At 40.4% G+C, this 27820-nt stretch overlaps 1 protein-coding gene across 1 annotated transcript in view; it reads left to right on the plus strand.

Moving 5' to 3' along the window:
- Nucleotides 1-27547, plus strand: part of GUCY1B1 (guanylate cyclase 1 soluble subunit beta 1) — a 57170-nt gene extending 29623 nt beyond the window's left edge. Inside the window, exons 5-13 of the mRNA XM_065405302.1 lie at nucleotides 8695-8925; nucleotides 10223-10339; nucleotides 11918-12051; nucleotides 12976-13173; nucleotides 16640-16877; nucleotides 17326-17466; nucleotides 21944-22098; nucleotides 22927-23053; nucleotides 27524-27547. Coding sequence (XP_065261374.1) covers nucleotides 8695-8925; nucleotides 10223-10339; nucleotides 11918-12051; nucleotides 12976-13173; nucleotides 16640-16877; nucleotides 17326-17466; nucleotides 21944-22098; nucleotides 22927-23053; nucleotides 27524-27547 — 1365 coding nt within the window. The remainder of the gene's footprint in view (nucleotides 1-8694; nucleotides 8926-10222; nucleotides 10340-11917; nucleotides 12052-12975; nucleotides 13174-16639; nucleotides 16878-17325; nucleotides 17467-21943; nucleotides 22099-22926; nucleotides 23054-27523) is intronic.
- The last annotated feature ends 273 nt before the right edge of the window (nucleotides 27548-27820 follow it).

Genomic DNA, 27820 nt, shown 5'->3' on the forward strand with positions numbered 1-27820 from the left:
TGCATTGGTAGACTGTAAATTTTGCATTGGTAGAATGTAAATCCAGCTTGCCATTTGGCCAGGATACCAGAGGAAACACCCCTATCCTTTCACAAAGTGCCATGGAATCTTTAATGGCAATAAGTGTTCAAGACCTTTCTCTCTTTCTTTTTTTTAATCTTCCTTATGGGAAAGATTGCAACTATAACAGCAGGCAGCCCTTTATTACCACATTGGAACATTGATTCAGTACTGACTCAGGAGTGCCACCTACTGACTCACGAACACCATTCAAGTTTTCCCTGGAAATACGTCATCCTGGTGCTGAGTATCAGAGGGGTAGCCGTGTTAGTCTGAATCTGTAAAAAGCAACAGAGGGTCCTGTGGCACCTTAAGACTAACAGACTGTTAGTCTTATAGGTGCCACAGGACCCTCTGTTGCTTTTATCCTGGTGCTGATCAGCCCAGTGTTAATTTGCATATAGTCTAGATGGCTAATGGCTCAGGACAACATCCAGTAATCCAAAGAAAGAGAAAAGGGGTACAAAGATTATGTTCCGTATTATTTTTCCATTTTCGTTTATTTTCTTTTTGCCTAGTTCATGTTCTCTGAGCACTTATGCACCTTACCTGAGGCATTTTTATATATGTTCTAGATTATGTCACTTCACCAAATTTGGTGTCATACTCTAAGCAGCCTATGAGAAAGGGGGCAAGTTCTTTTACTTCCTGTCTTTGAATGGACAGGGGTAAAAGTTTCAGAAGTGCCTAAGTGACTTAGGAGCCTGTCTCAATTTTAAAAATGACTTAGACACTTAGAAGCCTAAGTCCTATTGACTTTGATGATGAGACTTAGGCCAGGTCTACATGAAAAAGTTAGGTAAACTCAGCCATGTCACTCAGGGATATGGAAAGTCTACACCCCTGAGCAATGTAATTAAACTGACCTACCCCCTGGTGGAAACAGCGCTAGGTCGATGGAAGGATTCTTCCATTGATCTAGCTGTCATCTCTCAGAGAGGTGGGTTAACTACAGTGACAGGAGAACCCCTCCCATCTCTGTAGTAAGTAAGTAAGTACAGATAAGAAGCCAATGCAAATAACGTGGCACAGGTGTAATGTGTTCACTGCAAGATGCATTGCTAAGCAAATAAGTATTTACATTCTGCCCACACCGTGCATGTTACAGTAATTCAATCTTGAGGTGACAAATGCATGGTCACTGTATAGTAATCCACATACAAAAGGAAAATTCAGTGTTGTCCAAAATGAGTCACAGACAGCTAACTAAGAAAAACCCCAGTCTTCATTGTCCTGCTTCTATGAAATGCGGGCGTAGAGTTGAGCTCCATCTGCATACTCATGGCACCAGGGCCTGACCACTAAATGTCTCAATTACACATGGAACAGGAAAGGTGATGGAAGAGAGAGCCCAATGCAACCCTCTGACTTCTCAGAATGAAAGGATTGAAACTACTCCAGTTCACTGGGTTGTCTACAACACATGGTAGTCAGTGGTATTTAAGGCAACTAATAGATCTAAAACCATCCACATGGGTGTCTGATCATCTTCCATCATCAGAAGATCATGAACCAATGTCTCCAGTCCCAGTAACTGTTACGGTACTGTAGTGCATTTTTCATTACATAACCTTTAGCAACAACAGGAATTTAGGGACAGAGTCTGCAGTTCATTTCACAACCAGATAGTCATAGCAGTGAACTAAGGAGCATTTTCAGAAGTGTCCTTAATATTAAGTACATATACACCTGTTTAAACTGCCTCACCTAAAATTTTGAGTGAGAGCTGCCACTTTAGAAAGATCTCCATGCAGGAATAATATCCCGCTCCAAAAGCGATGCCCCAAATCCTTCAAACAGCACAAAACAATGCAGCCCATGACTCCTATCGTATTCCTTGACTGAGACTACTCCCCAAGGAAGAGCTGCATTGGCCACAATGTTCACAAATCTCTGCAGAATAAGATGGGTCTCTTATGTGATTGGGCAGGCAGGGAGGGGAGGTCTTAGATTTTCTTTGCAACCAGAAGGCTTAGAATCTTGAATCTTTTTTTAAATAAATGAAAGCTTAGATTCTCAATCACTATTTGTGGTGAAGGATGGATTTTCCTCAAATTCCATAGCTGTGGACCCTCAGAAAACATAGAACTCTGGACAAAGTAAACAACCAGACAGAATCTAATCACTTAGTCAAACAAAAACATTTATATTGAAGATCACCTAAAGTTTGCTATGGATCTCATAGAAACTGTTAATGTGTGTGTGACCTGGATAAGCTTCTGATATAAGCAGAACTCTCTGCATGGAAAATCTCATGGAAAAACAGACTGAATACTATGCATTATATTTTATTCTTTCAACCAACAGATTTGTTTAAGCATGAATGTAATACTATTGAAATATAAGGCAAACCCTTCATCTGCTGGGCTAAACAGACTTTGGGTTTCAGTCTTGTCCTTGCAAATGAATGGCAAATACCCGAGAACACCAGAAACATCAGGCGCAATAATGAAGCCCCTATTGAATTCTTATACAGTCCTTACTCAAGAAAAAATCTAACTGAAGTCTATAGGGGAAAGCCTATACAGCATAAGGGGTGACAGAATGGGAAAATGACAGCAATACCCTCACTGATCCATTGAAAAGAGAATGTATAGTTATCAAGTAAAGCTCAACGGTGAAAATCTGCCCAGTATAAGTGGAAACTTGAACGTGACTTTTCATTTAGCTAAGCAGGGACATATTCTGAAGATACATTTTGTTGCAAAGCTCAGGAGGGAGAACCAGCTAGATATTTTCTTTGAAACCTGAAGAGTGATTTGTCTTGATTTTAACTGCAGTTACCATAGTGATTGAGCTCTTATACATGTCAGGTTGATGTCACTCACCAATTAAGACCACACAGGGAAACAAGAAGAATTAAACTTGACTCCTGGCTTTGTCACTGCTGATGCTGCTCTTTCATTTACCAAGTTTAGACAGCATCTTCTTTGGAAAGAAGATTTGGCCCAGTTTGTTTTGCCTAAATTTACCTGGGTGAAACTGAATGGAGAATTTACATGAATGTTTAAATACCCAGAAATTTAATTTTAAACGGGCACACATGTAAGAGGTCATGGTACTCGCAGAAAAGGTTAATAGAATTTAACTGGTATGAAATCAATAGAGTTGTATAGAAATTACTATAAATACTTGTACAATTTAACAGAGAATATGATCCCTTCTATGTGTTTTGCATCATCCTATAGAATTCTGTTGTGGTAATATAATATTTCATTAAATTCTTTAGGATGGTTTAAAATCAACATAAAGGATATAATTTTCTATTAAATTCTATAGGGGGGTTTCATAATTCCTAACCTGGTCACCAGTTTTAACAGGCAGCTGAGTACACTCTCATCTAGAATGTGGTCCAGAGTGCATTGAAATTAGAGGAAAGACTCTTGGTGACTTCAGTGGGCTTTGGCTCAGGCATTTAATTACCTTGTTTGTTTCTCACATTTCTTATGTATTCAATGATGGAGTTGTTCCCTCTTTCCATACATGTTTTCTGTATTGGAATTATTAGAAGAGTTGCAGTTGCCTTTCACGGTGCTGCCTGTTAAGTGCTCACATCAAAGCCCGTATTCTGCATTGTGTTTCTGACTGCATCTTTGTGCTGCTGTTGATATATTTGCATTCTGTAAAGGTTAGGAGAGTAGCACAGCACTCACATACAATAGCAGGCTGCCTTTCATAGATTCATAGATTCATAGATTCTAGGACTGGAAGGGACCTCGAGAGGTCATCGAGTCCAGTCCCCTGCCAGCTTGCTGTGTCTGTGTAGGGTCACATCTCACCCTGGCTAGATGGTTTGTGATATATGAGATATATAGTAGTTCTGGCACCTCCTTCTATATGATAGGACTTTGGAAGTTAGCATTTGCTCTCACCCACACTCTTTAATTCCTATGCTGATGCAGAGACTGGGGTGGATGGTGAAATTGCTTCATTGAGATGTTTAGTGTGAAAAGCTAAAAATAGATTGCCAATTGCTAGTATTTTATGGTTGTTTTTTTATGTGGAACCCTAACCTTTATTGGTTGATTAGTTTTCTGTGGCTCTCTTGTTATCAATAAGAAAAGATGAGAACTTGTAAAGAGGTTCAGCATGACAGCAGAGAACTAGGGAGACTATCAAGTACAGTACTATCAAGACCGCAAGTACTCCTGTTCTTTTTGCGGATACAGACTAACACGGCTGTTACTCTGAAACCTATCGTGAGGTGATATTAATGGAGTTGGAAGATATAATGTTTGACATGGAAATTTCCTTAGAATATGAGATTTTTAAAATAATTTCTAAAACTTTTTTTTTCAAATGGAAAAGCTTTTAATCCAAGCTGTACATTTTTTTCCAGTTATGGTAAATGAGATTTCTTAGAAGTGGGATCCAAACTCTGGTCTTTAATCCCACAAAAGTCACTGATGGAAATGATAATCTGGAAGGCCTGGTTTAATAATGGTGATACATCCATAGATTTTGGAAGAGGTTAATCTGTTAAATTCTAGAGGCCCAGTTGTCCCTATCGACAAAAAACAAAACAAAACATTTTATTGGCGAGAGAGAGAGAGAGAGAGAGAGATCCTCCCTTCCCTTCAGAACCACCAGTATTAACTAACTACAGTATGACTACAGCCTCATTCGTTCTCTCAGATATAGGGTAATGGTCTCTTGGAAGTTGAAGGGATGGGGGTCACTTAAGCTTTGTATTCACAAGAAATACAGGTCTAAGCCACACTGGTGCGTGGACAAACCCACAGATTTTTTTTTTCCTTCATGTGTCCACAAGTAATTTCCGACCCCACATATATACTCTTGGCTCTCCAACTGCGACTACTCGCTGCAACACCTTCCACTGTGGAGCTGGAGTTCCACTTTGATAATGCACATAGAGAACAGCATCAGGCTTTAGGAAACCAAGGGGAGTTAATAGCATATTTTACTGGACTGCAAAGAGGAAGGATGGGCCTGTGTTTAATGCACAAGACTGGGAGTCCAAAGGACTGCCACACTCGGTCACTGTGACACTCAGCTTTCCTCTGTGTAAAATGGAGACTGTAATTATATCAGTGCTTTCAAAGATATTTTGGAGCTTAATTATTTGATGTCTGTAAAGCATTTTGAGATCCCGACCTCCCGATGCCATAGAAGCACAAAGTATTGTTATATTGTTTCCCCTCGCAAAAATGGGAACCAAATTTTGGTAACATCCCTCCCTGTGTGCATATTACTGCTAACACATGAGTTATGACCATTCACAGACCGAAAAAGACCTCTTAATATCCACATATTTTAGTGATTACATTTCTTTGTGCATAATAATTTGTGCCAATATATTTTTTGGAAACGTTTTAGAACAACTCTAGCATATATCTTCCCACCTCTGTGTTTTGATCTTGTCTGTTGTGAGACTTTTGGTCTGGAATAAAAAAAAAAAAAAAGGATATTCAAGACATTCTTGAATCCATGTTTTTGGATGGTTAACTGGATTTTCTGAACACTTGAATAGGAATGCCTTCTCTGCCCTGATTTACACCCCATTGAAATCTATAGGATTCCTCAGGGTATCAGGGCCTGAAACAGAGTTCACTGAAGTCTACGGAAAGTCTCAATGATGTCAATAAACCTTGGATTAGGCCTGAAGTGAGGACAGAATTGAGCCTAATATGTTCCAATATGTTGCTGCTAAACAATACTGCCTAACTAGAATTATTGTGTTCTACCCATTAAATCTGATTAGGTTTGGCAAGAGATAAATTTGTCCACACTTGATAAAGTATGATATTTCATTATGCATCAACTTTAATTATACCATGATATATGGCTTTCCTAGTAAACAAAATTAGCCCTATTAATTTCATTATTTCAAGGAACTTTGAGTAGGATTGTTAGAGTAAAATAAAATGATATGTTCAAGATATTAATATGAGATTAAACCAATAGAACCAGGGCCTTAGCAACAAAGAACGTGGCCCCCTCCGAACGGTGGCCCCCTCCGAACATATGTCCGGGCGGGGCCCCTTACAATGCAGAAACTGGAATGCGGTATTTATTTTGCCACTTTTAGGGGCCCCCTTCCTTGCGGGGCCCCCTCCGGTCGGAGGGTACGGAGGGCGCTCGCTACGCCTCTGAATAGAACATATGAAATGATGCTGGTTTTTAAATATTACACATTGACAGCTGTGGTTTGGAGAAGATGCTTTTAGTTTTAACTATAGGGCCTGATCCTGTAACCCTTATTGCTTTCATGAGTAATGATTGCAAATTCAGGGTCCTTAGTTTGCACACAGTCATGCCCATTGAAACAGATAGAAGATTGCCTTATTTTTTCCCTTTGTTGTGATCAGTAACACACCAGATATTTGCCCAGCTCTGAGCAGACATGCAAAAGTTAAAGACTAGTCTTAATAATCAATGGAGCAATCTGGATGTGTGAAAAATGCCACTCCCCTGCCACAACGGGTGGGGAGCTTGATGGGCTTGGCAGTGAAGGGGGACAGTCCCAGCAACAGAGGAGGGAGACACTCACTAAGGGGCAGTATGTGCGTCTCACCCCAGGAGTCTCTAGGCCAGCTGATTGGGCAAAGAGAGGTGTCGGAGAGAGGTGCTGATTGGACAGCATTCCCCATCTCCCAGGATTTAACCCAGTGTGGAAGCCATGTGAAACCTCTTTTAACTCAGTTCCAGCAGTCGAACTCAATTCACCAGAACTAAGAATGGGAATCCAGCCTGACAGATGCTGTGGGTATAGCCCAGGGGTCGGCAACCTCTGGCACGCGGCTCACCAGGGTAAGCACCCTGGCGGGCCAGACCAGTTTGTTTACCTGACGCGTGCGGCCGATCGCGGCTCCCACTGGGGCGGCGGGAAGCGGCGCGGGCCGAGGATGTGCTGGCCGTGGCTTCCCGCCGCCCCCATTGGCCCGGAGCGGCGAACCGCGGCCAGTGGGAGCCGCGATCGGCCAAACCTGTGGACGCGGCAGGTAAACAAACTGTCCCGGCCCGCCAGGGTGCTTACCCTGGCGAGCCAAGTGCCAGAGGTTGCCGACCCCTGGTATAGCCAATCGCCTGTTTGGGGGTCATGAAGGAATTTTTCTCCCATGGGCCAATTGGTAGAGGACCAGGGAAGGATTTTTGTTTGTTTGTTTGGGGTTTTTTTTGCCTTCCTTGCCGCACCTTCAAGCCACAGTAGGTTAAATAGGAATGCACATAGTACCTACCTGAGGTACTGGGAAGGAGTTATTTATTCGTTGCAACTTGTGGCCACATTTCCAGTGCAGTTAGGAGAATGTACAGTTCCCAGAGGTAAAAGACTTGGCAATGGGCCTAGCGATCATGGGATAGGGTGAGACCTTGTGGCTTTCCCAAGCTGAAGTCCCCACCCTGCTGCACCTTCTGTGGCCCTCAGTGGGGAGAGAATACTAGGACTCAGAGAGAGCTGAGTCCCAAGGGTAAGCTAGGGAGAGCTACCCTCTGTTATGGGTTGTATGGTAAGGAGCCCTGTAACTTCTGCACTGGAACCAGTTAAATGTCTAGTATTAAAGAGTATGGATGATGGGCAGGAAGCGCCCCTTCCCTATGTTATAGTTTAATAAAAGTTGTGGCCGGCCGCTTAATTCCATGCATCTGTCTGTCCTCATTTCACTTCTGTGTCTGCATCAATAAACACATTCTAACACGTCATAACAATTTGTTAAAAAAGAAAACAGTGTATAGTTTGTTAAACGCTCACACTTGTGTATACTTTGGTTTGCTAAAGCCTCACTCTTTAGTAACAGATATTGAGTTACAAATGGGAATAGCCTTGTGCTTTTCTTTAGTTTATTTCTACAAAGTGAGGAGTAATGAGGAATTATTTCTTTGTTATAAGCCAGCTATTTACTATTGTATTTATGTTCTGCAGACATTATAGACTTGATCCACCTTCACTGGTGCAAGTAGGTGCTAATTGCCCCTCCTTGAGCTAGCAGGGGCTGCTCCAACAAGAAGGAATTCTTTCACCCTCGGGGAGGGGAGGTGGCTGGTTGCATTGCTGCTTTTTCTTGGAAGTTCACCAGGGTACGGCAGTTTCATACTGTATAAGAGCCCCAGGAATGAAGTCTCCTGAAGCCAAGTGCTGCATGAGCCCATCCTTAGACTAGCCATGCCATGGTCTCTCCCAGCCAGCACTGCCTACTTTTGGGGATCCATTGACCAGGTGCAGGCTCCCCATAGAAATAAAGATGCAGGTGGCTTGGGCAATGCAAAAGCTTCCAGGGGCACTTTCCCTCACAAGAGGTCCTGTGTTCTGGGCTATACCAGCAGAACCAAGCATAATCCAAGGCTGAATGTAGCTCCATATTTCCAGGATCTGGAGATGGTGTAAACATATCCATTTAATTTAGAATTTATAGTTCATATTTGAGTGGTCTTCAATTAGTGCCAAGAGCAACTGTGCTTGAATAAAGAAATGCTTTTCCTCCCTTGATTTGTAGAGACTTTTTAAAACTGGAGATTTCTATGGGAATACTGTATTTTTGCAAGAACTGGAACTCATTATTTTGATATTTATGTATCTATTTTCTCTAAATGTGTTCTTGTCTTTGCAATAGAATTCCAATTTTAACATGTGATAGAGGTTATTGCTACATGCAGTCTCTCTCTTCTTTTGTCCAGGTTATTCAACAGAGAAATGAAGAGTGTGACCACACTCAATTTTTAATTGAAGAGAAAGAGTCTAAGGAAGAGGACTTTTATGAAGACCTTGACAGATTTGAAGAGAACGGGACCCAAGAGTCCCGCATCAGTCCTTACACTTTCTGCAAGGCTTTTCCTTTCCATATAATATTTGACAGAGATCTGGTGGTAACGCAATGTGGCAATGCTATATACAGAGTCCTTCCGCAGGTCAGACTATTGTCTTATGTGAACAGCTGCAACAAGTGTTTTAGATATTATTTTAATAACACTCAAGTGCTGTTATAATTTCTTATTTATTTATGGTATATTGTGATATGATATATTCTGCAAGGGTTAATTGTGAAGACATTAAATAGATTTGCAATTGTCTCTCTACATTACAGTGCAGTGTTTAATTCTCACCTTAAAATGCAGTTGTACTTTGAAAATGGACTATGTAAAAATAGCACCTTCTTCTGGAACACCTCTGGCCTCCATGTATTCAGGGGGTCTTACTTTGACAACAAAAAATATTTTATTATTTTTCAGGCTTATTAACATTGTAGAGCTAACATCGCTGCAGTATGATGGGGTGCTGAATGCTCTTTTACATCAGCAACATCAGTGTTAACTAAGTTCTAATTACCAATTTTTAAGGGCCGATTTCTGACCTCAGTATATGCCTGTGAAACCCCACTGAACACAGTTGTTCTCACTTAGGATTGGGGGCCCTGTTATACTATGTACTGTGTAAACTCATAGGATAATGTGGTCCCTTCCCTGAAAAACGGACAATCTAATTTAAGACAAGATGGAGCTAGGGAGTGTAGTAAACAATCTAAGGGAAGGGGGAGAGGTCTTATGGGGATAGTGTTAATCAGATCATGCAGTGACATAGGCACTGTGCATATTTTGCTGGTTCTGAATTATTTATATATTTTTACAATATAGTTAATTTTACTGACCTTTTACCTCACCATTGTGATTTGGAGATTTCCTAGAAATGGCTCTTGAGGAGGAATTGGAAAGAAGAGAGGGCAGTGGCTTTTCAGATGAGTTCAAGGTGGTTCACTGAACACATGTAACTAGTGACCTACTGAATATGGCCAGCAGAATCTTTATTACAGGAGATAATAGGTGAGAGAACACAACTAGACTTTTTGACCCTAAGGTGAGTTTGTAGGGAGGGCAGTTAGAAAAAACAGCTTTTTTACTTGTAAAGTGAAGGAATGTTGAGAGACCCCAAATACGATATGGTGCAGTGCTATTTTTGCAGAGTCACTTTCCAGAATAGAATTGCACTTTAAAATACATAGGTACCACAGCCATGACTTGAAAACCATAGTTTAGTCTCATATTTTATATAAAGAATGTACATCTGCATTCTCTATGTCTCTATTCTCTTCCACCTTGCATTGTATCTGAAGTGAAAGAAATACAATCACCATGTGAATATTTTCTGGTTGTAGAAAAATCCTTTATTTCCTTAGAAAATGAGCTTCTGTTTGTCTTGTTTATGTTTTAGCTTCAGCCAGGAAACTGCAATCTATTGTCAGTTTTTTCCTTGGTTCGACCTCATATTGATATTAGCTTCCATGGGATCCTCTCACATATCAACACTGTCTTTGTATTGAGGAGCAAGGTAACCAAATAACGTTCCTCTGGCTTTTGAATAAGTAAGTACATTTTACAAAGATAAGAGAAAATTCAGAGGCTCTCAGCAAAAATCTTTTGCACAGTAGTAAGCCCTGAACCCATTCTGTGTCTTGGGCCAAGAAAAAGCCAGATGCATGAATTCATATGTGGTTATTAGGATGGGCTATAGATTCAGATACAGGGAGGTGCATACTTTTGCACCTATGATGCCTTCTTTACAAACAATGATCCTGTACAATAAATGACATTATAGAACTGCAGCCTTCCACTAGGAGTTACTGTATAACAACAAAAACAACAAGGAGTCCTTGTGGCACCTTAGAGACTAACAAATTTATTTGGGCATAAGCTTTCGTGGGCTAGAACCCACTTCATCAGATGCATGAAGTGGAAAATACAGGAGCAGGTATGAATACATGAAAAGATGGGAGTTGCCTTAGCAAGTGTGAGGTCAGTCTAACGAGACGATTCAATTAACAGTAGAATACCAAGGGAGGAAAAATAAATTTTGTAGTGGTAATGAGAGTGGCACATTTCAAACAGTAGACAAGAAGGTGTTAGTAATAGTAGGGGGAAATTAGTATGGGGGAAATTAGGTTTAGGTTTTGTAATGACCCAACCACTCCCAGTCTTTATTCAGGCCTAATTTGATGGTGTCCAGTTTGCAAATTAATTCTAGTTCTGAAGTTTCACATTGGAGTCTGTTTTTGTCAGTCTACTGTTTGAAATGCTTATGCCTAAATAAATTTGTTAGTCTCTAAGGTGCCACAAGGACTCCTCATTGTTTTTGCTGATACAGACTAACACGGCTACCACTCTGAAACCTGCATAACAGCAGTTGCTCCTGGTTTTGGGGGAGAAGCAACTACATAATAGTTTGGGAGTCCAGCATGTAGCATATCACTGCTTGGGCCCTTCCACACACACACACACACTCTTCAACCGCAACATGTTCCCGCTTCCTCTTCTATAGACGAGCAAAAGAGCCAGGCAAACTCATGTAAATGAGTGCAGCACATGAAGTAGCAACTGCTACACCAGGTAACTTGCTTATTTACTCAAAGTAATTTCCCAGAAGATTGAAGGAGATGTCTTGCATATGCACTGACAGGATCAGACCCTCAGTTTGAGAAATGACATCTAACAGAGGAAAAGGAGGACAAAACCAGCAAAGTGCATGCACGCAGTCTCAGTGTCAACATGAGGCAATTAACAAAAACATAATGCAGACAAAAGAAAGTCAGCGCAAGCTAAATATCAAACTGTTTTGAAGAAATCAGAAGAAACTGGGAAGTAGTGGTTGTGTAGGCAAAGAAAGACACTAACGTAATGGAGATAGGAAACCTTAGAAAAGTTAAAAATACTATAGTTTGACATGTTCAAGAAACCAGTTCATTTGGTCTTCAGTGTAGTCTATGCTTCATGTATAGATTCCAGACATCCTGATCTTTCCTCTAGTGAAGGTTTACGTGTGTCTGTTTGCATGTGCACATGCACATGTGCCTGGTGAAGTAACACAGGAATCATTATTGTTATTTAATTATTATCACTTTTTCATTACAAGGAAGGATTGTTGGATGTAGAAAAGTTGGAATGTGAAGATGAACTAACTGGCACAGAAATCAGCTGCTTACGCCTCAAAGGTCAAATGATCTACTTACCTGAAGCAGACAGTATTCTCTTTCTTTGTTCTCCAAGGTATTTTAAGCAATAAAAGTACTCTATTTGACAATGCGGAATAGCCACCAAATTGCAAGAGTGTCTCTAAATGCGTGTATGATTACAGAACCTCACTGGACCAGATTCTGTTCTAAGTTATAGTGGTGAAAGGCCAGTGATATAAGGGAATTGCATGTAGAGAACAGAATGTGGTGCATTCATAAAATCATTTATTACAAACATTGGGACATATTATCCCACCTTTTTCTAAGCAGAACACCTCATTAACTGAGTGGTTTTTAATAAGTCATGACATTTGGTTTATGAATTTCATAACCCTAAGAACTAGGAATCAGTTTCTCATCTGGCAACACGCTCGAATAGTAGTTTCAATGCAATTTTCACAGTGAGATGCAGTGTTATTTAAGAATCAGCTGGAAAATTAATTTGGAAAATAAATTATGTATTGGACTCACATCATAGCATGACAACTGTCATCTTGATTGTGACGAGGGATTGAACTGAGGACTTTCAGTGCTAAAAGCATAAACCTTTATAGTTTTGCTAAAGGATCAGTCTTGTAGCAGTGAGATAACACATTCATATCCTTTGTGGAGCAGGCACAGGTGGGAGACTGGTAGCACACACTGACCAGTAGATTATAATAGCATTGCTATTATTTGTGTGTGGGGGGGTTATTTTAGACATTTATAAAATGCATCAATCAGGGCTCTGTATGCACCTGTACAATAAAGACATGCATTAATGTGTACAATTACAAGATAGTTGATGGAAGCTACTTGTTTTACCGTACTCCCAATCGTTTAATTAAAAGTATTACCTCACTATTTACCCATTTAACCCCAACCCCTGCTACTAATCAATATTTTAAAGGATCCCTTAGGCGAGTTTACTTTAATGTGCATTTCATTTTATAATGAAATACATTTCTCTATATAACAGTGTGATGAACTTGGATGATTTAACTAGAAGAGGGTTATATCTGAGTGACATTCCATTGCATGATGCTACCCGTGACCTAGTCCTTTTGGGAGAGCAGTTCAGAGAGGAATACAAGCTGACTCAAGAACTGGAGATCCTCACAGACAGACTTCAGCACACACTAAGAGCACTGGAAGATGAGAAGAAAAAGACAGACACGTAAGAATTAATTCCCAGTTTTAAACTGGAACAAAAATGGCTGGTAATTGTGGAGCCAAGAAAGCACAAACTTTATTGTCTTTATAATGTTGTATAGTCTGAAGGTTCTCAAACATTAGCTGCAATATAGAATACTACATGCATAGAAAACTGAAGGATTCCTTCCCTTCTTTGCTGTAAAGAGCTAAAAACTAAAGTGAACCAACAGTCCCCATAGCTTTAGAAATGACCTAAGAGAGCAGTGTTCCAGGAAAACATCTTACTGAGGCTGCGTTAGGCAGAGCTAGTGACAAAGTGCCAATGATGCAGAAATCATTCTATAATTTACTGTGTGCCCTGTAAATAAAGAAGATAATTCATAGGGGTCAGGCCATTTGAAATAACATTGAGAGAAATAATAAAATATTAAGTAATTCTTGATCTACCATATGTAACATTTAATTATGAAAATTTAAATTTGAAAATGACAGAAAACACAATCAGACTACAAGGAATTTGATTTTCTTATTTGAAAATTGTATTACAGTCTATAGGCAGCCAAAAATAAGAGACTATTTAAAGTCCTGCTATGGTATGATGCTATGAATTGGCTTTTCTATGCCTTGTGAGAGTAGAACTAGTGCACAATACATTGAACATGCAAATTATTACTATTACATAATGATCTCTAGACAGGACTCAGAGAGAAGACTAGTTACTGGTAAATTAAGTAACTGGCTCTGAGACAAGCAGGATTTGACTAGCAGTCAAATGTCCTATTTGAAAAATACTCACCAGTGTTGTAGTAGCAAAGTTTCTCCAGGTCTGTCAGTACCTAATAGGGATGTTGACAATGTCCTGCCGTCAAGTCTGTTGTCCTATTGCTTATCCTGTAGAGTGGTGGCTGTCACTGTAAATGAGTGGCAAGGAAATGATGAGTTGAGGAACTGAAAAACAAAGGAAGCTTAAAAAAACCCTACTTTTTATTTATGTTTGTTTGACTTGTAGAAACACTTTTACCATCAGTGAACAGTAACCTGTTTGGCACCTAATAGGAAAGGCAGCATCAATTATTGCTCTAACACATGCCAGAAAATAGTCCATAACTATATTTAATGCAACAGAAAGGTTGCACAAAAAAAATCAGAAAATCTAAAAGTTAGGATTCCGGTGACAGTATTCATTGAGACATGTTGCAAATTCTATGTTTTTTGGCAGCCGTATACAATATTAGATTAAAGACATACATAGCAATAATAGTTTCAAGGTGCACATTAAAATAGGAAACTAGGGATTGAAAATGCTGTATTTGTGTAATGCACAACTTCTGCTGTTAGAAGTGTAGCTTTTGCATTTCTAATTTTTAACTTTGTCTGAACCATTTTTGCATGCAATTTGAGTCTTTTTTTTTTTTTTAACAAAGAAAACATGTATCTCTTTTAAAATGTTAGCATTTAAATTGTCTCAGTTAGGCTTTGAATTTCACACCTCATTGAGGTGAATAGAGTGTGAGAGTGGTATGTTCCTACCTTTGCTGCTTCTCTTCTTTAGCTGGAGACATTTTTCTACAAGACTTGGTTAGCAGGGGCTGCAGCACATCAGTATAAGATCACCTTTTTTTAAATGAAAGTTTAAAATTTCCAGTATATTGTGGAATCCGTTAAAAACTTCAAAATTTTCTTCATGCCAGGGATTGTTTCCTCTCTAAAGTATCAATACAGTTTTGTGGAGGCTTATGCGATTTGAGTTTGTGAGGCTTTTAAAATCTCCCTGACCCAAACTTGGCTCGGATCCTGCGATCCGATCTATATGGGCAACCCCCCATCCTCACACAGTGTCCCATTGTGGCTAGTGGGACTTCATGCAGGAAGAGGAGGCCACCTGCACAGGGCTGATTGCAGGAGTGGGATCTCTCTGAGCAGCAGTCTGAGAGCATCAGCCCCAATACTCAAAAATGTAATGAGAGAAAACGTACAGTGATATCACAAAAGGCTTTAATAATATTTAAGTGGATGCATTTTGGACATGCTCAGAGGTGATTTTTCTGTTGCTGCTAATGTGTATTTATAAATAATTCCCTTCCTCACCAAAACCTAGAAAAGCATATACTCTTCAGTAGGGATTTTGGGTCCAATCCTGCCACCTTTGCTTACTTGTAAACTCACTTAAGCCTGATAGATGTTAGTACCATCAGATGGCAAAACAATTCTGCCCATGGTTTTCAGAACAGACTTACAGCAAAAATGACAGAAGTTTGAATCTTAGCATAGAAATAGGACTCAGCCATCCAACCTTTACTTATGAAAGTAGCCCTTGCTCATGTAAGTAGCTCCAGTGAAATCTCTTGAATTTGCTGTCCCTGACACCAGAACTCTACCTCATTCCTTGTACTTGGTGATGACAAGGACCAAGACACATGATTTCTTGTGTGACATTGCATAAAGGGAGGAAAAACTCCTTGCACACTCTTTCCCTCCCTTTTCCCACACATGCAGAAGGTACCACAATTATACCCATCAGCTGCTAGAGAGTTTAGAATTGTGTAGGGAGATCAGGGATGTGTAAAACCAGTTTAAGTAATTCCAGTAATTGAGACTGAACACTTTGATGTATTTAAAATAAAGTAATTTTAGAAAATTCCATCTATTATTCTTTGGGGAGATGCATCTATCTATTATTCTTATCTCTCTTCCTCATCTTTCTCATCCTGTTTATTCCTTTCTTCTTAGCTTTCATGTCTCTCTTAGCCTGTAATGTTTATTGCAGGCTGTATAACCAATGAGATCTGCCAGAACTTTAAAATGCATAATTTTAGATTGCAAAGTAGTATCATTTTTTCTGAGTTACCATCAGATTTTTTTTGCTAAGTCCTGAATTGTTACCGCTTTGGCAAATTGCTGAGTTTGAGTTCTGTACAGTGGCAGATGAAAAGCTGAAAAGGGGTGAACATGAGGGTAGAATATGGGCCTATGTGTATGATTTAGTTTTTAATTTGCATTGTGATTTACAATATACACTGTTTTCTTTTTGTCATATGGACTGTTCGATTTGTTGAAAAAAATGTAAAAAACCCTAAGGGTGAGGTACTACACTTGTGTAAATTGGTGTAGATCCATTGAAATCAGTGGAGCAAAACCAAGTTACACCAGCTGAGGATCTGACCCACATACTTTAGGAATAAGAAAAAAGTAGTACCAGGTATCTTTAACAGATTATGTCAAAGGAATTATCAATATATTTCTTAGTAGTTAAGTGGTGGCTTTGACCTACTAGCACGTGTGTTTGTAATGTAATTGCTTTAACCATATGAACCACACTGATGTATATGAGAGCCTGGTGTTTAAGGAATAGACTCCAGTATAAGCCTCGTACATCACTTAACTGTTGGAAATCATTAATGTATAATAACCCCTCCGGGTCATATTTAAATAATACATTTATTTTTTCTCTCTCTCTCTCATATCCCTGACTTATTTTACCTGTCTAGATTGCTGTATTCTGTCCTTCCACCATCTGTTGCAAATGAACTAAGACACAAGCGACCTGTGCCAGCTAAGCGGTATGATAATGTGACCATTCTCTTCAGTGGCATAGTTGGATTCAATGCATTCTGCAGTAAACATGCCTCTGGAGAGGGAGCCATGAAAATTGTTAATCTTTTAAATGACCTTTACACAAGATTTGATATTCTGACTGATTCACGAAGGAATCCGTTCGTTTATAAGGTAAACATGAGATTTTAGGGCATTGCTACTGTGTTGCTATAAGGTAGTGTCATAAAATAAATATAATCTCAGTTCAGTCCATTGACTTTACATGTTTTTACAACTTTAGTGTGGATTTAGTCTGCAGTGAAGAAAAGAACACGTCCACTGCTAGTTTTAACAATATACAGAGTGAAGAACTCTTATTTGGAACTTTGCATATTGAAATAAATGCATGCAATCATTAAAATAAGTACTTTTTGGTAAATAAAGGTAGAATAAGCTGCTAATCAATCAGTAGTGAGCTCTCCAACTAATTTTAAGAAGTTGTATACATGAATCTCCAAGAATGTGTTAGGAATATGGAAAAAGATGAAGGGAAAAGTATTTGAAGTGTCTAGCATTCTTGAAAGAAACATCACAGTAGCTCTAGCTTTCTGAAGTATAATTGCCAAATATGTTTTGATAGGTGGAGACAGTTGGAGACAAGTATATGACAGTGAGTGGTCTACCAGAGCCATGCATTCATCATGCACGATCTATCTGCCACCTGGCATTGGATATGATGGAAATAGCAGGACAGGTTCAAGTAGATGGAGAGCCTGTACAGGTTAGTATTTGTCCAGGATTCAGTAAAGACCTGTTGAATTTTTAAAAAACCCACCATTGAGATACAATAAAACTCAAAGTCCAGTCTTCACAAGTTTTATTATTGCTAGAAGATGAGCGATCTTTTCAGCGATATGAAGAAACAGAAATGTGTGATATGTATAGTCTATCCCCCCCAAACCCCAAAACATAGTTACTGTGTTTACCAATCTTAAGGACCAAATCCTGCCCATAGCCATGTATGTTTGGCTGCCATTGATTTCAGTGCAAGCTGCAACTGCCCATCTGAGTGCAATATGTATTTGCTTGAAGCACAGAGAACAGAATGATAGTGTTCTCTCAACAACCCATTTTGATTCTGGTTCAGAGTCACCAGCCGGCATGGGAAAATCTTTCATTCTAGAGCCATGTATGTTTCCTTAGGCATTTGTTGAAGTGGAGAATGGCAGTACTGTGACTCCTAGAAGTTACATTTTGAATTAACACAGAATTAGACATCTTGTAATAATCTCTCATTTTCAGAAAAATAACTGCTGGATAAACGGGCACATTCTCATGTACATGAATGGAGTTGCCCCTGCTTCTGCCAGTAGCTTATTAGGTCCTGGGTGTTTCACTGTATTTGTGAGTATAGAAGTGGAGAAGGCCTGATTTGATGCTCTGCAATAACTGAGAAGTCTTTTAAAGGACTTAGCCAATTCTTCAAAGTGAGAAGCTTCTTTGCTAATAAGCATCATGTCTGTATGAAACTGAGCCACAAAAACCCCACTGAACAAATACTATCTTTGTAGGGTTCTTTAAGTGGATGTACCATGATTCACTTGTGACCTTTTTATCACTGAATAAAATCATTATATATTAAATGGTTGGGATCCTCCATAGGTAAGAAATCCTGCTGGCTCATAGAATATCAGGGTTGGAAGGGACCTCAAGAGGTCATCTAGTCCAACCCCCTGCTCAAAGCAGGACCAAATCCCAACTAAATCATCCCAGCCAGGGCTTTGTCAAGCCTGACCTTAAAAACCTCTAAGGAAGGAGATTCCACCACCTCCCTAGGTAACCCATTCCAGTGCTTCACCACCCTCCTAGTGAAAAAGTTTTTCCTAATATCCAACCTAAACCTCCCCCACTGCAACTTGAGACCATTACTCCTTGTTCTGTCATCAGGTACCACTGAGAACAGTCTAGATCCATCCTCTTTGGAACCCCCTTTCAGGTAGTTGAAAGCAGCTATAAAATCCCCCCTCATTCTTCTCTTCTGCAGACTAAACAATCCCAGTTCCCTCAGCCTCTCCTCATAAGTCATGTGCTCCAGCCCCCTAAGCATTTTTGTTGCCCTCTGCTGGACTCTTTCCAATTTTTCTACATCCTTCTTGTAGTGTGGGGCCCAAAACTGGACACAGTAGTCCAGATGAGGCCTCACCAATGTCGAATAGAGGGGAATGATCACATCCCTCGATCTGCTGGCAATGCCCCTACTTATACAGCCCAAAATGCCATTAGCCTTCTTGGCAACAAGGGCACACAGTTGACTCATATCCAGCTTCTTGTCCACTGTAACCCCTAGGTCCTTTTCTGCAGAACTGCTTCCTAGCCATTCGGTCCCTAGTCTGTAACAGTGAATGGGATTCTTCCGTCCTAAGTACAGGACTCTGCACTTGTCCTTGTTGAACCTCATCAGGTTTCTTTTGGCCCAATCCTCTAATTTGTCTAGGTCCCTCTGTATCCTATCCCTACCCTCCAGCGTATCTACCACTCCTCCCAGTTTAGTGTCATCTGAAAACTTGCTGAGAGTGCAGTCCACGCCATCCTCCAGATCATTGAAGTTATTGAACAAAACCGGCCCCAGGACTGACCCTTGGGGCAGTCCGCTTGAAATGGGCTGCCAACTAGACATGGAGCCGTTGATCAATACCCGTTGAGTCCGACGATCTAGCCAGCTTTCTATCCACCTTATAGTCCATTCATCCAGCCCATACTTCTTTAACTTGCTGGCAAGAATACTGTGGGAGACCGTATCAAAAGCTTTGCTAAAGTCAAGGAATAACAGATCCACTGCTTTCCCCTCATCCACAGACCCAGTTATCTCCTCATAGAAGGCAATTAGGTTAGTCAGGCATGACTTGCCCTTGGTGAATCCATGCTCACTGTTCCTGATCACTTTCCTCTCCTCTAAGTGCTACAATGTTCTTGTAGAATTATAAATTTGGAGCCAGTTGTTACAGTATATGAATTGGGCTTTGTTAAAAATGTAGTGAAATAATTGCAAGATTTTCCCAGTTCCAAATTAGTTTGTATATGTACAGGGTTTCATGGAAAGGGACAAGTTCTTAATTCTGAGTCAGTGTACCTCATAATTTGTATGGAAAAATGTATGATGGTGCCTTCCACTTAATTCAATAACTGCTTAATTTAATCAAAACAGGAACCAAACTATTTGTTTTTAAAATAATTACTCCCACCCATTTTTTGATTACTTTAGGCATGAATTATGAATAATTCAATCATCATTTATAGAAAGAGGCCATTTTTCAAGGCTCCATTGGAAGTACTCATGATTTACACGAGTTTTCCTAAGAGTGGAATCATGCCGCTCATTAGCAAAAATAGAAATTATTCTGAATGCAGCAGAAATAAAACAATTTCACAGAAGACCTATTTTAACAAGAGGTGGGCTCTCACTCTGGAGAAGCTCTATTGGATATATGCTCCTGTAATAGAGAATTTGGCCTGATGATTTTACCAAAAAGCTGTGTAATTCAGACATTATTAATATTATAAGTACTGCCCTGTGCTATCCAAGATGTGCTGTGCACCTTGGTGATCAGATGGGGTTAGTCATTAATTTCAGGCAATGGACTTGGTGAAAGGAAAAGGAAGACATTCTATCACCCTTGCAGATGTGTTCACACCTGAGATTTTTGAGTTATGTATCTGTGTGCTCAGTTCAGATTAGAAGCTAACATTTATAAAGACAGTATGCCATATGTTAGACTTAAAAGTTGCTCATTACTCTAAGTTTTAACTTCAAAAGCCTTATGTTCCTTTTTTAAACAGGAATATATGTATATATATAAAAGTCACCTTGTGTCCTGTGCACCTAATATGTAAACCTCTGTGTTTGAAGTCTCCAGGTGGCTTAGGTAACATGAACAGTAGCCAAATTCTGCTCTGAGTTACACTGACAACTCATTAAAATCAACGAGTGTATTCTTATGCTCTTCCTTTGTGGGGTGCAACACAAAACTCACACCCTGGGCATGGGACTATGGTGATGTGAAGCCACCTTTGTATCCTTCCAGTTGTGGGCTGCTACAGAGGTTGAAACGACACCCTGGAGGGTTCCTACAGGTGGCAGTGCCACACAGAATCATCCTAACAGCTTCCGCTGTGGCCCTTAGTCTCTATTCCCCACCACCAGCACATTTCTGCTCCAGGATTTGTGGAGTGGGCCTCAGAAGAGAGCCTGCAGTCATCAGTATCCTGTGTCAAGATAATTCTTCTCCAGCCGAATCTGCCGTTATGCTTTGAAAAAGTGGGCCTGATTTTCCACTGCCATGCACTTTGTGTAGTCATGTACAGCTGTGCAAAGTGGGTGTAGAATGCTACCATTCTGAATGAATAGTATTTTAGACTCAGTCTGCACAGCAGTAAATGACTACATATGGTATAAGGCGATAAAGAATCAAGACTGGTGTCTTATAAAAGATGAACTCCAGCATTTAAAAAATGCATATTATATATATTTAGTTGGTGTGACAAAGTTCCTCCTCTATCTTGGTGGGTCCTGCGCTTATTGGCGGATTTTCCTGCCTCAGAGATTCACCATGTGGGTTGGGGAACAGCCCAGAGACCTTCCCCTCTGGAAGAACCCACAGTCCAGGTCAATTGGGAGGTTTGGGGGGGAACCCAGGCCCGCCCTCTACTCCGGGTTCCAGCCCAGGGCCCTGTGGACTGTCTATAGTGCCTCCTGTAACAGCTGCATGACAGCTACAACTCCCTGGGCTACTTCCCCATGGCCTCCTCCAAACACCTTCCTTATTCTCACCACAGGACCTTCCTCCTCGTGTCTGATAACGCTTGTGCGCCTCAGTCCTCCAGCAGCTCACTCTCAGCTCCTTGCGCCTCTTGCTCCCAGCTCCTCACACTCGCACCACAAACTGAAGTGAGCTCCTTTTAAAACCCAGGTGCCCTGATTAGCCTGCCTTAATTGATTCTAGCAGCTTCTTCTTAATTGGCTCCAGGTGTCCTAATTATCCTGCCTGCCTTAACTGGTTCTAGCAGGTTCCTGATTACTCTAATGCAGCCCCTGCTCTGGTCACTCAGGGAACAGAAAACTACTCATCCAGTGACCAGTATATTTGCCCTCTACCAGACTCCTGTACCCCACTGGTCTGGGTCTGTCACATTGGAAACATCAAGTTAGTAAAATTGATCTTGAACTATAAAACATTCAAACTTGCTTTTTCTTGTTAAAGATAACAATAGGTATCCACACTGGGGAGGTGGTTACAGGTGTCATAGGCCAAAGGATGCCGCGCTACTGTCTCTTTGGAAACACTGTTAATCTAACAAGCAGAACAGAAACCACTGGAGAAAAAGGAAAAATCAATGTTTCTGAGTACACCTACAGGTGAGAGATGCAAAACCCCTTCTTGATAAGAATTTCAAAAGAAACAACTTTATCAATGTACCTTTAAAGTAACTTTAGAGGTGATAGTGACAATCCCACTCAGTATATTACAGCACATGTATTTTCATGAAATGTTGTGTCAAGTCACATTACTGTGAATCACTATTTCCAAAGGAAACAATTATATTCAGCCACAGGAATTTGTGGTGAGACATGATAACCACCTTAAGATATTTGTTGGGGTTCCCCTCAGACATCTTCCACTCAGGTTACCCAAGAATTCAATCCACTCCAAGCTTGTCACTCAGGTTCCTTTATTTGGTATAAAGCAAAGCTACACTGAGTTGACCAGACTCAAGTGTAGGGGGTTGGTATAGAGGGTACCACACATCCAAAGTTACTCAGCAAACTTCTTCCTTCATATACATTTACACATTTCATTGCATTCACTATACATTTCATTACATGTTTTGGGATTGGCTTGGTTACTTTGTAGGAACCAACCCCTGTACAGAATGCTCTGTACACTTACTGTCCATGTATTATTTATTCTTTTCCTCATCTTATGTTCCAGACTTATCTTATCCAGTGTTACCTTGTCCATTGTAAATGGTTCCCTGGGTGTTTTCCCTTATCTTAGCTAATACCAATATTCTTTTTCCAGACTACTGATCGATTTATCATCCATGTCCAATTATTCATGTTAAGCCCAGCCTACAATATTGCCTGACAATGTAATTAATGTGCCCTCAGATGTAGCATGTTTAATGTTTTCTCTGTATGTGTATGTGTGTGGAGGGGTAATCTAATGTTTGTTTTTAATTTCAGGTGTCTTATGTCTCCAGAAAATTCAGATCCTCAATTCCACCTAGAACACAGAGGCCCTGTTTCCATGAAGGGTAAAAAAGAACCAATGCAAGTTTGGTTTTTGTCCAGAAAGAGTACAGAGACAGAGGTATGACTAACCAAAGAGTAATTCTTTTTTAAAACAAGGCATAAATACAAGAAGTTTAATCTAAACCACTGAGAACCATTTTCACTTGCAAAACTAAATGTTCCCTACAAGAAATGAACCATTTTGTAAAATGTTGTTCCATTAATGTGTTTACTGTCTTGACAGCAGATTAAAAGTCTTGATTATTTATCTTTGCTGTTTATGCATTCTCTAAAAAAAAAACACTTTTGTATTTTAAAAAGTCCTTGAGGGAGTGCCAAGTGTTTAAATATTTATCTGTTCTTACAGATTTCTCTATTATATTAGACTTTGTAATATACAGTACATCTCTATTTAGCTGACATCTATAGTTAGTGCCATTTGAAAACTCTCCATTTGCCTGCCTGCAGTGAGTGAAATACTGCAGTCTCTCCTATTTTTAGATGCAAGTCCAGCAACTACCTCTGTGTGGGCTCCCTATTGAAGTCAGTGGGGCCCTGTGTGGACACAGGGTTCTGCCTGGACAGAGGCTTTTGCATGTTTAATTTAGGAAGATACAGAGTCGAACTTTGTAAAAGCACTGAAGTGACTTCAGAGCCTGAATCCCATTTTCAGAAGTGACTTAAGGAGCAACATCTAAATACCTTTAAAAATCTGGGCCTTAGCAGCCCAAGTCTCATTTAGAGTCCCAAGTGCCCAAATAGTCACTTTTGCAAATTTTACCCACAGTTCTTACTGCAAGTATTTGAACAAGCAAATGCTGACTTTTTAATGGTACCTACTAAATGTTGATATTTCTTATTCCAGGGCAATATACTTCAGGGAACAGTCTATATTTTCTCTAGAAAACTTATCTGTAGTCTTTAGCACAGACTCCATAACCTTTCATTAATATTCTGTATGTCACCTTTTGATGATACTTTCCTAGTTGTGTTTTATACCCATTGCAGAATATACCATAGTTTCATATGACTGACATTTCCCTTTGAGATCCATAGTCAGAGGTAAAAGAGGTTTTATCAAAACATTTTTCACTTTTCCCTACATTATAAGCAATATAAGTAATAAGACATGTTATTTTTAAATGTAACATTAGAGAGGAATGCACAGCCAGGTAGGTACTATCTGCTTTAGCCTAGACATGTATTTAAAATAGATTTTAAAAGGGTTCATATATCAAGGCTGCTTCTGGTATTACTAATATTTAGTATTTTCATTATGTAGCAATTATCTTAAAAGCTTTTTATTAACACTAACTTATTCATTCTCTCAATCCCCTTAGGAGGTAGGTAGGTAAAGGCAACATGTTAATACTCTTTTACAGAGGAGGAAACTGAGGCAAAGGAACCCAGCTAGAGACACCTGGGGCTTGATTTCCAAAAGCACTAAGTACCTGCACCTCCCATTGATTTCAGATGGAATTACAGGTGGTCAGCACTTCTGAAAACCAAGTCTAAGGTGTTTCAAATTGAACTCCTAAACATTGAGAAACCCATGATTAATGGCAACTTTTGACAATTTGATTGCAAGTAACTTGTGTCACAGAGTTCCCGGGCAATGCTCTGGAACTGCTCCCCACAAAGCCAGTCAGAACTTTGGGGAGCCTCCTCTCCCTTGGAGCAGACTGTTTTCAGGGCAAGAAGCTCATACGGCTTCACCTTCCTGGGTCTGACCTTGGAGCATTCCACATATGCCCCTCCGTGCACTTCCCACAGTGAGTCCGCCCAGGCAGGGTCCTGGGGAAGCCAGAGGGTCCTGCACGCACCCCCACTTCGCAGTCAGACGTGACTCTTAGCCAGCCAGTAAAACAGAGGTTTATTAGATAACAGGAACATGGTCTAAAACAGAGCTTGTAGGTAGGGAGAACGGGATCCCTCAGCCGGGTCCATTCTGGGGCCCAGCGAGCCAGACAACCCTGTCTGCACTCACTTCCTGTCCCCAGTCAGCCCCAAACTGAAAACCCCCTCCAGCCCCTCCTTTCTGGCCTTTGTCTCTTTCCCAGGCCAGGAGGTCACCTGATCTCTTTGTTTACCTTTAGCTAGTCCCTTGCAGGGGGGAAGGGCCCCAGCCATTTGTTGCCAGGATACAGAGTGTTGGCCATTTATGCACACTGGAGACTTAAGAAATGCATAGGGGAAACTGAGGCACCCACACAGTATTCAGAGGAACCATTAAGAACAGTCCCACTCCATCACAACTTGCTTATAGCCAAAGTCGGAGATGTCATTAGAACTCAGGAGTTGCTGGTTCCCAGGTTTTTGCTCAGAAGGCTAGATGCTACTGTAAGATAAATGATTAACAATAGACAACTGTTTAAATTGTTCATATTAATGAGTCGCTCTGCTGACTCATTTTCATTTACCCTTTCACAAATCATTAGCTATTTCTAAAACACTTATAGAAAGTACAGCACAGTACCTTTAGAATACCATTTGGTATATTTTAACTAAAAGACTTGTGCAATTTTTTGATAGGGCTATCCATTGTATGAGTTACACACAGGATTATTTCACTCTAGTGTTAAGAGTTATAACTAAGTTATTTGTTTTACAAAGCATTGTAGCGCTCCTTATCACAGTACAACAACACAAGCTTTTTGGTTCTACTCAATCTCTTTCTGGATAGCTGACCTAACAGTTTCTGTAGATGTGGCCTAAGCAGAGACCTCCCCCAAAAGAATAAGTCCCTGATGTGCGGTGGAGAATAGACCTTTACCTTTCCTCCCAGAAGTAGGAAAGCTCAATTGTGTTCTGGATAAAGCAATTCTTCTAGCTTTGCCTCAGACCATGTGCTACATAAAGGCCTTCTGCCTCTTAGGGCGCCAAGGGGAAGGGGCGGCACGTCAGGCTCTTTGGTGGCAATTTGGCAGCGGGTCCCTCGGTCCCTCTTGGAGGGAACGACCTACCGCCGAATTGCCGCCGAAGAAGAAAGCAGCACAGTGGAGCTACCGCCGATCACGATTGCGGCTTTTTTTTTTTCCCCCGCTGCTTGGGGCGGCAAAAGCCCTGGAGCCAGCCCTGGGTGGACCAATAGAATAATTTCCTTGTCTGATAAAAGCCAGGGATCTCTTTGTTTTAGCTCCTTCCTAAATTCAGATGCACACACAAATAAAATATTCCTGTACAGTAGGACTCCTCCCATCACAGAAGAAGAGCTTGGTGTAAGCTCAAAAGCATGCCTCTCTCACCAACAGAAATTGGTCCAGTAAACGATATTATCTCACCCACTTTGTCTCTCATATGCAGTAAGAACATTCCTTCATATTGCAAGGAGTGAATCATAGAATCAGTTAGAGATTAAAAAGATTTCTTAAATTAACCGGACCATCTTCCTGCTAGTTCTCTCCAATACACCAGTGAACTTCTTTTTTACCTCCATTATCTCTTGATTCTGATTGTTGGTAATATGCCACTTCCGTCCCCTTCATCCCAGAAGGCAGTGATGAAATCACCTTCTGCTAATTAGATCACAATAATTAACAGGAGAGGTAAATGTTTTCAGCAAATGGATAGAGATTTTATGCCAAACCTTAAAAAGCCCTGAGCCTCTGCAGTGTCAATAGATAGCAATGGAAGTTGTAGAGGCTCAGGACCTCTTACCTGTGTCATCCAGTAACATAGTGCAACATAATTACCTCCTAGGAGGCTCTGCTTTCCAAGCACCCTATTTGCTTGCATTTTGTGTTCTTTTTCTGTTCTCCACTTAAGCACTCAACAATTTTAGGACTGCGTTTGAACTGAGCATTGGCCACAGTAGCTCTGGCTCTATCTCTTGTTTTGCAGTTCCTGATGCCCTTGTTTACATATTTTTAGAACAAAGAGCAGCTGCAACTTCACTCCTGACAGGCAGGTTTGTTTTAAAAAACACAGAACTAGGACGGCCCAGTTAGTAGAAAAGCTCAGGGTTTTTTTTTTGTTTTTTTTACCTTTTTATGGTTTACAGCATTCCAAAAATGGTGAAAATTGCAGCCAAAATAAAGGGAATAGGGAATAAAAATATTGGTTACTTAATATAGCATCCACCATGTTGGAGGCAGCTGATGTAAGTATTGCTAAGGTCCCTCCAGATGCCTCATACCCCGTGTTTCCCATTTTCAGAGACTCTTCACTTCTCACACTGCTGGTTCCCCAATCTTATCCCAAACATATTCCTTCCTGCAACAGCAATCTCTCTGACTTCACATGCTGCAGCATAAATGGCTGGAGGGACTCTGTGCCTGGGGTAGTCCTGTGCCTTCCAAGGAGCCTTGGACAGTCAGGGACAAATTAGGGTACCTTGTCACCTAACAGGTGGAATTGTCATAATTCTACTAATAAGGCACCCAAAGCCTGTGATCCTGGCACAACAATATTCCTGCTTTACTACGCACTGTCTTCTTTATTTATAATAAAGCCGCAATGAAAAGTATCAAACTTATTTTGTCACTGCATGTCACGTTGCTGTTTCAAAGAAAATCCCTTATTTCTCAAACTTCCCTTACATGCACTCAAGGAAATAAAGCAAGATGTTTACTGAGCTGGGGGAAGAGGAAGAGGACGCTGGATAGGGTGCAATGCTGTGTCCCAAACAACTTACTGGTCTGGCAGTAATGATGATTTGTGGGTATTACTTCGCTTTGCTTTTCTCATTTGCTTATCCGCCCTACCATGAAAGTATCATATTCACTGCTTTCCTCCAGACTCTTTTGCTGGTATTTGCCTCAGCTTTTGATATTGTATTTTTGCTGTGGGTGTGTGTATTCCAAGCCCTTTTTGTGGATCACGTAACCTTTCTTGTGTTCTGATAGTA

The sequence above is a fragment of the Emys orbicularis genome, chromosome 5 (assembly GCF_028017835.1).
Source record: "Emys orbicularis isolate rEmyOrb1 chromosome 5, rEmyOrb1.hap1, whole genome shotgun sequence".
Lineage (NCBI taxonomy): Eukaryota > Metazoa > Chordata > Testudines > Emydidae > Emys > Emys orbicularis.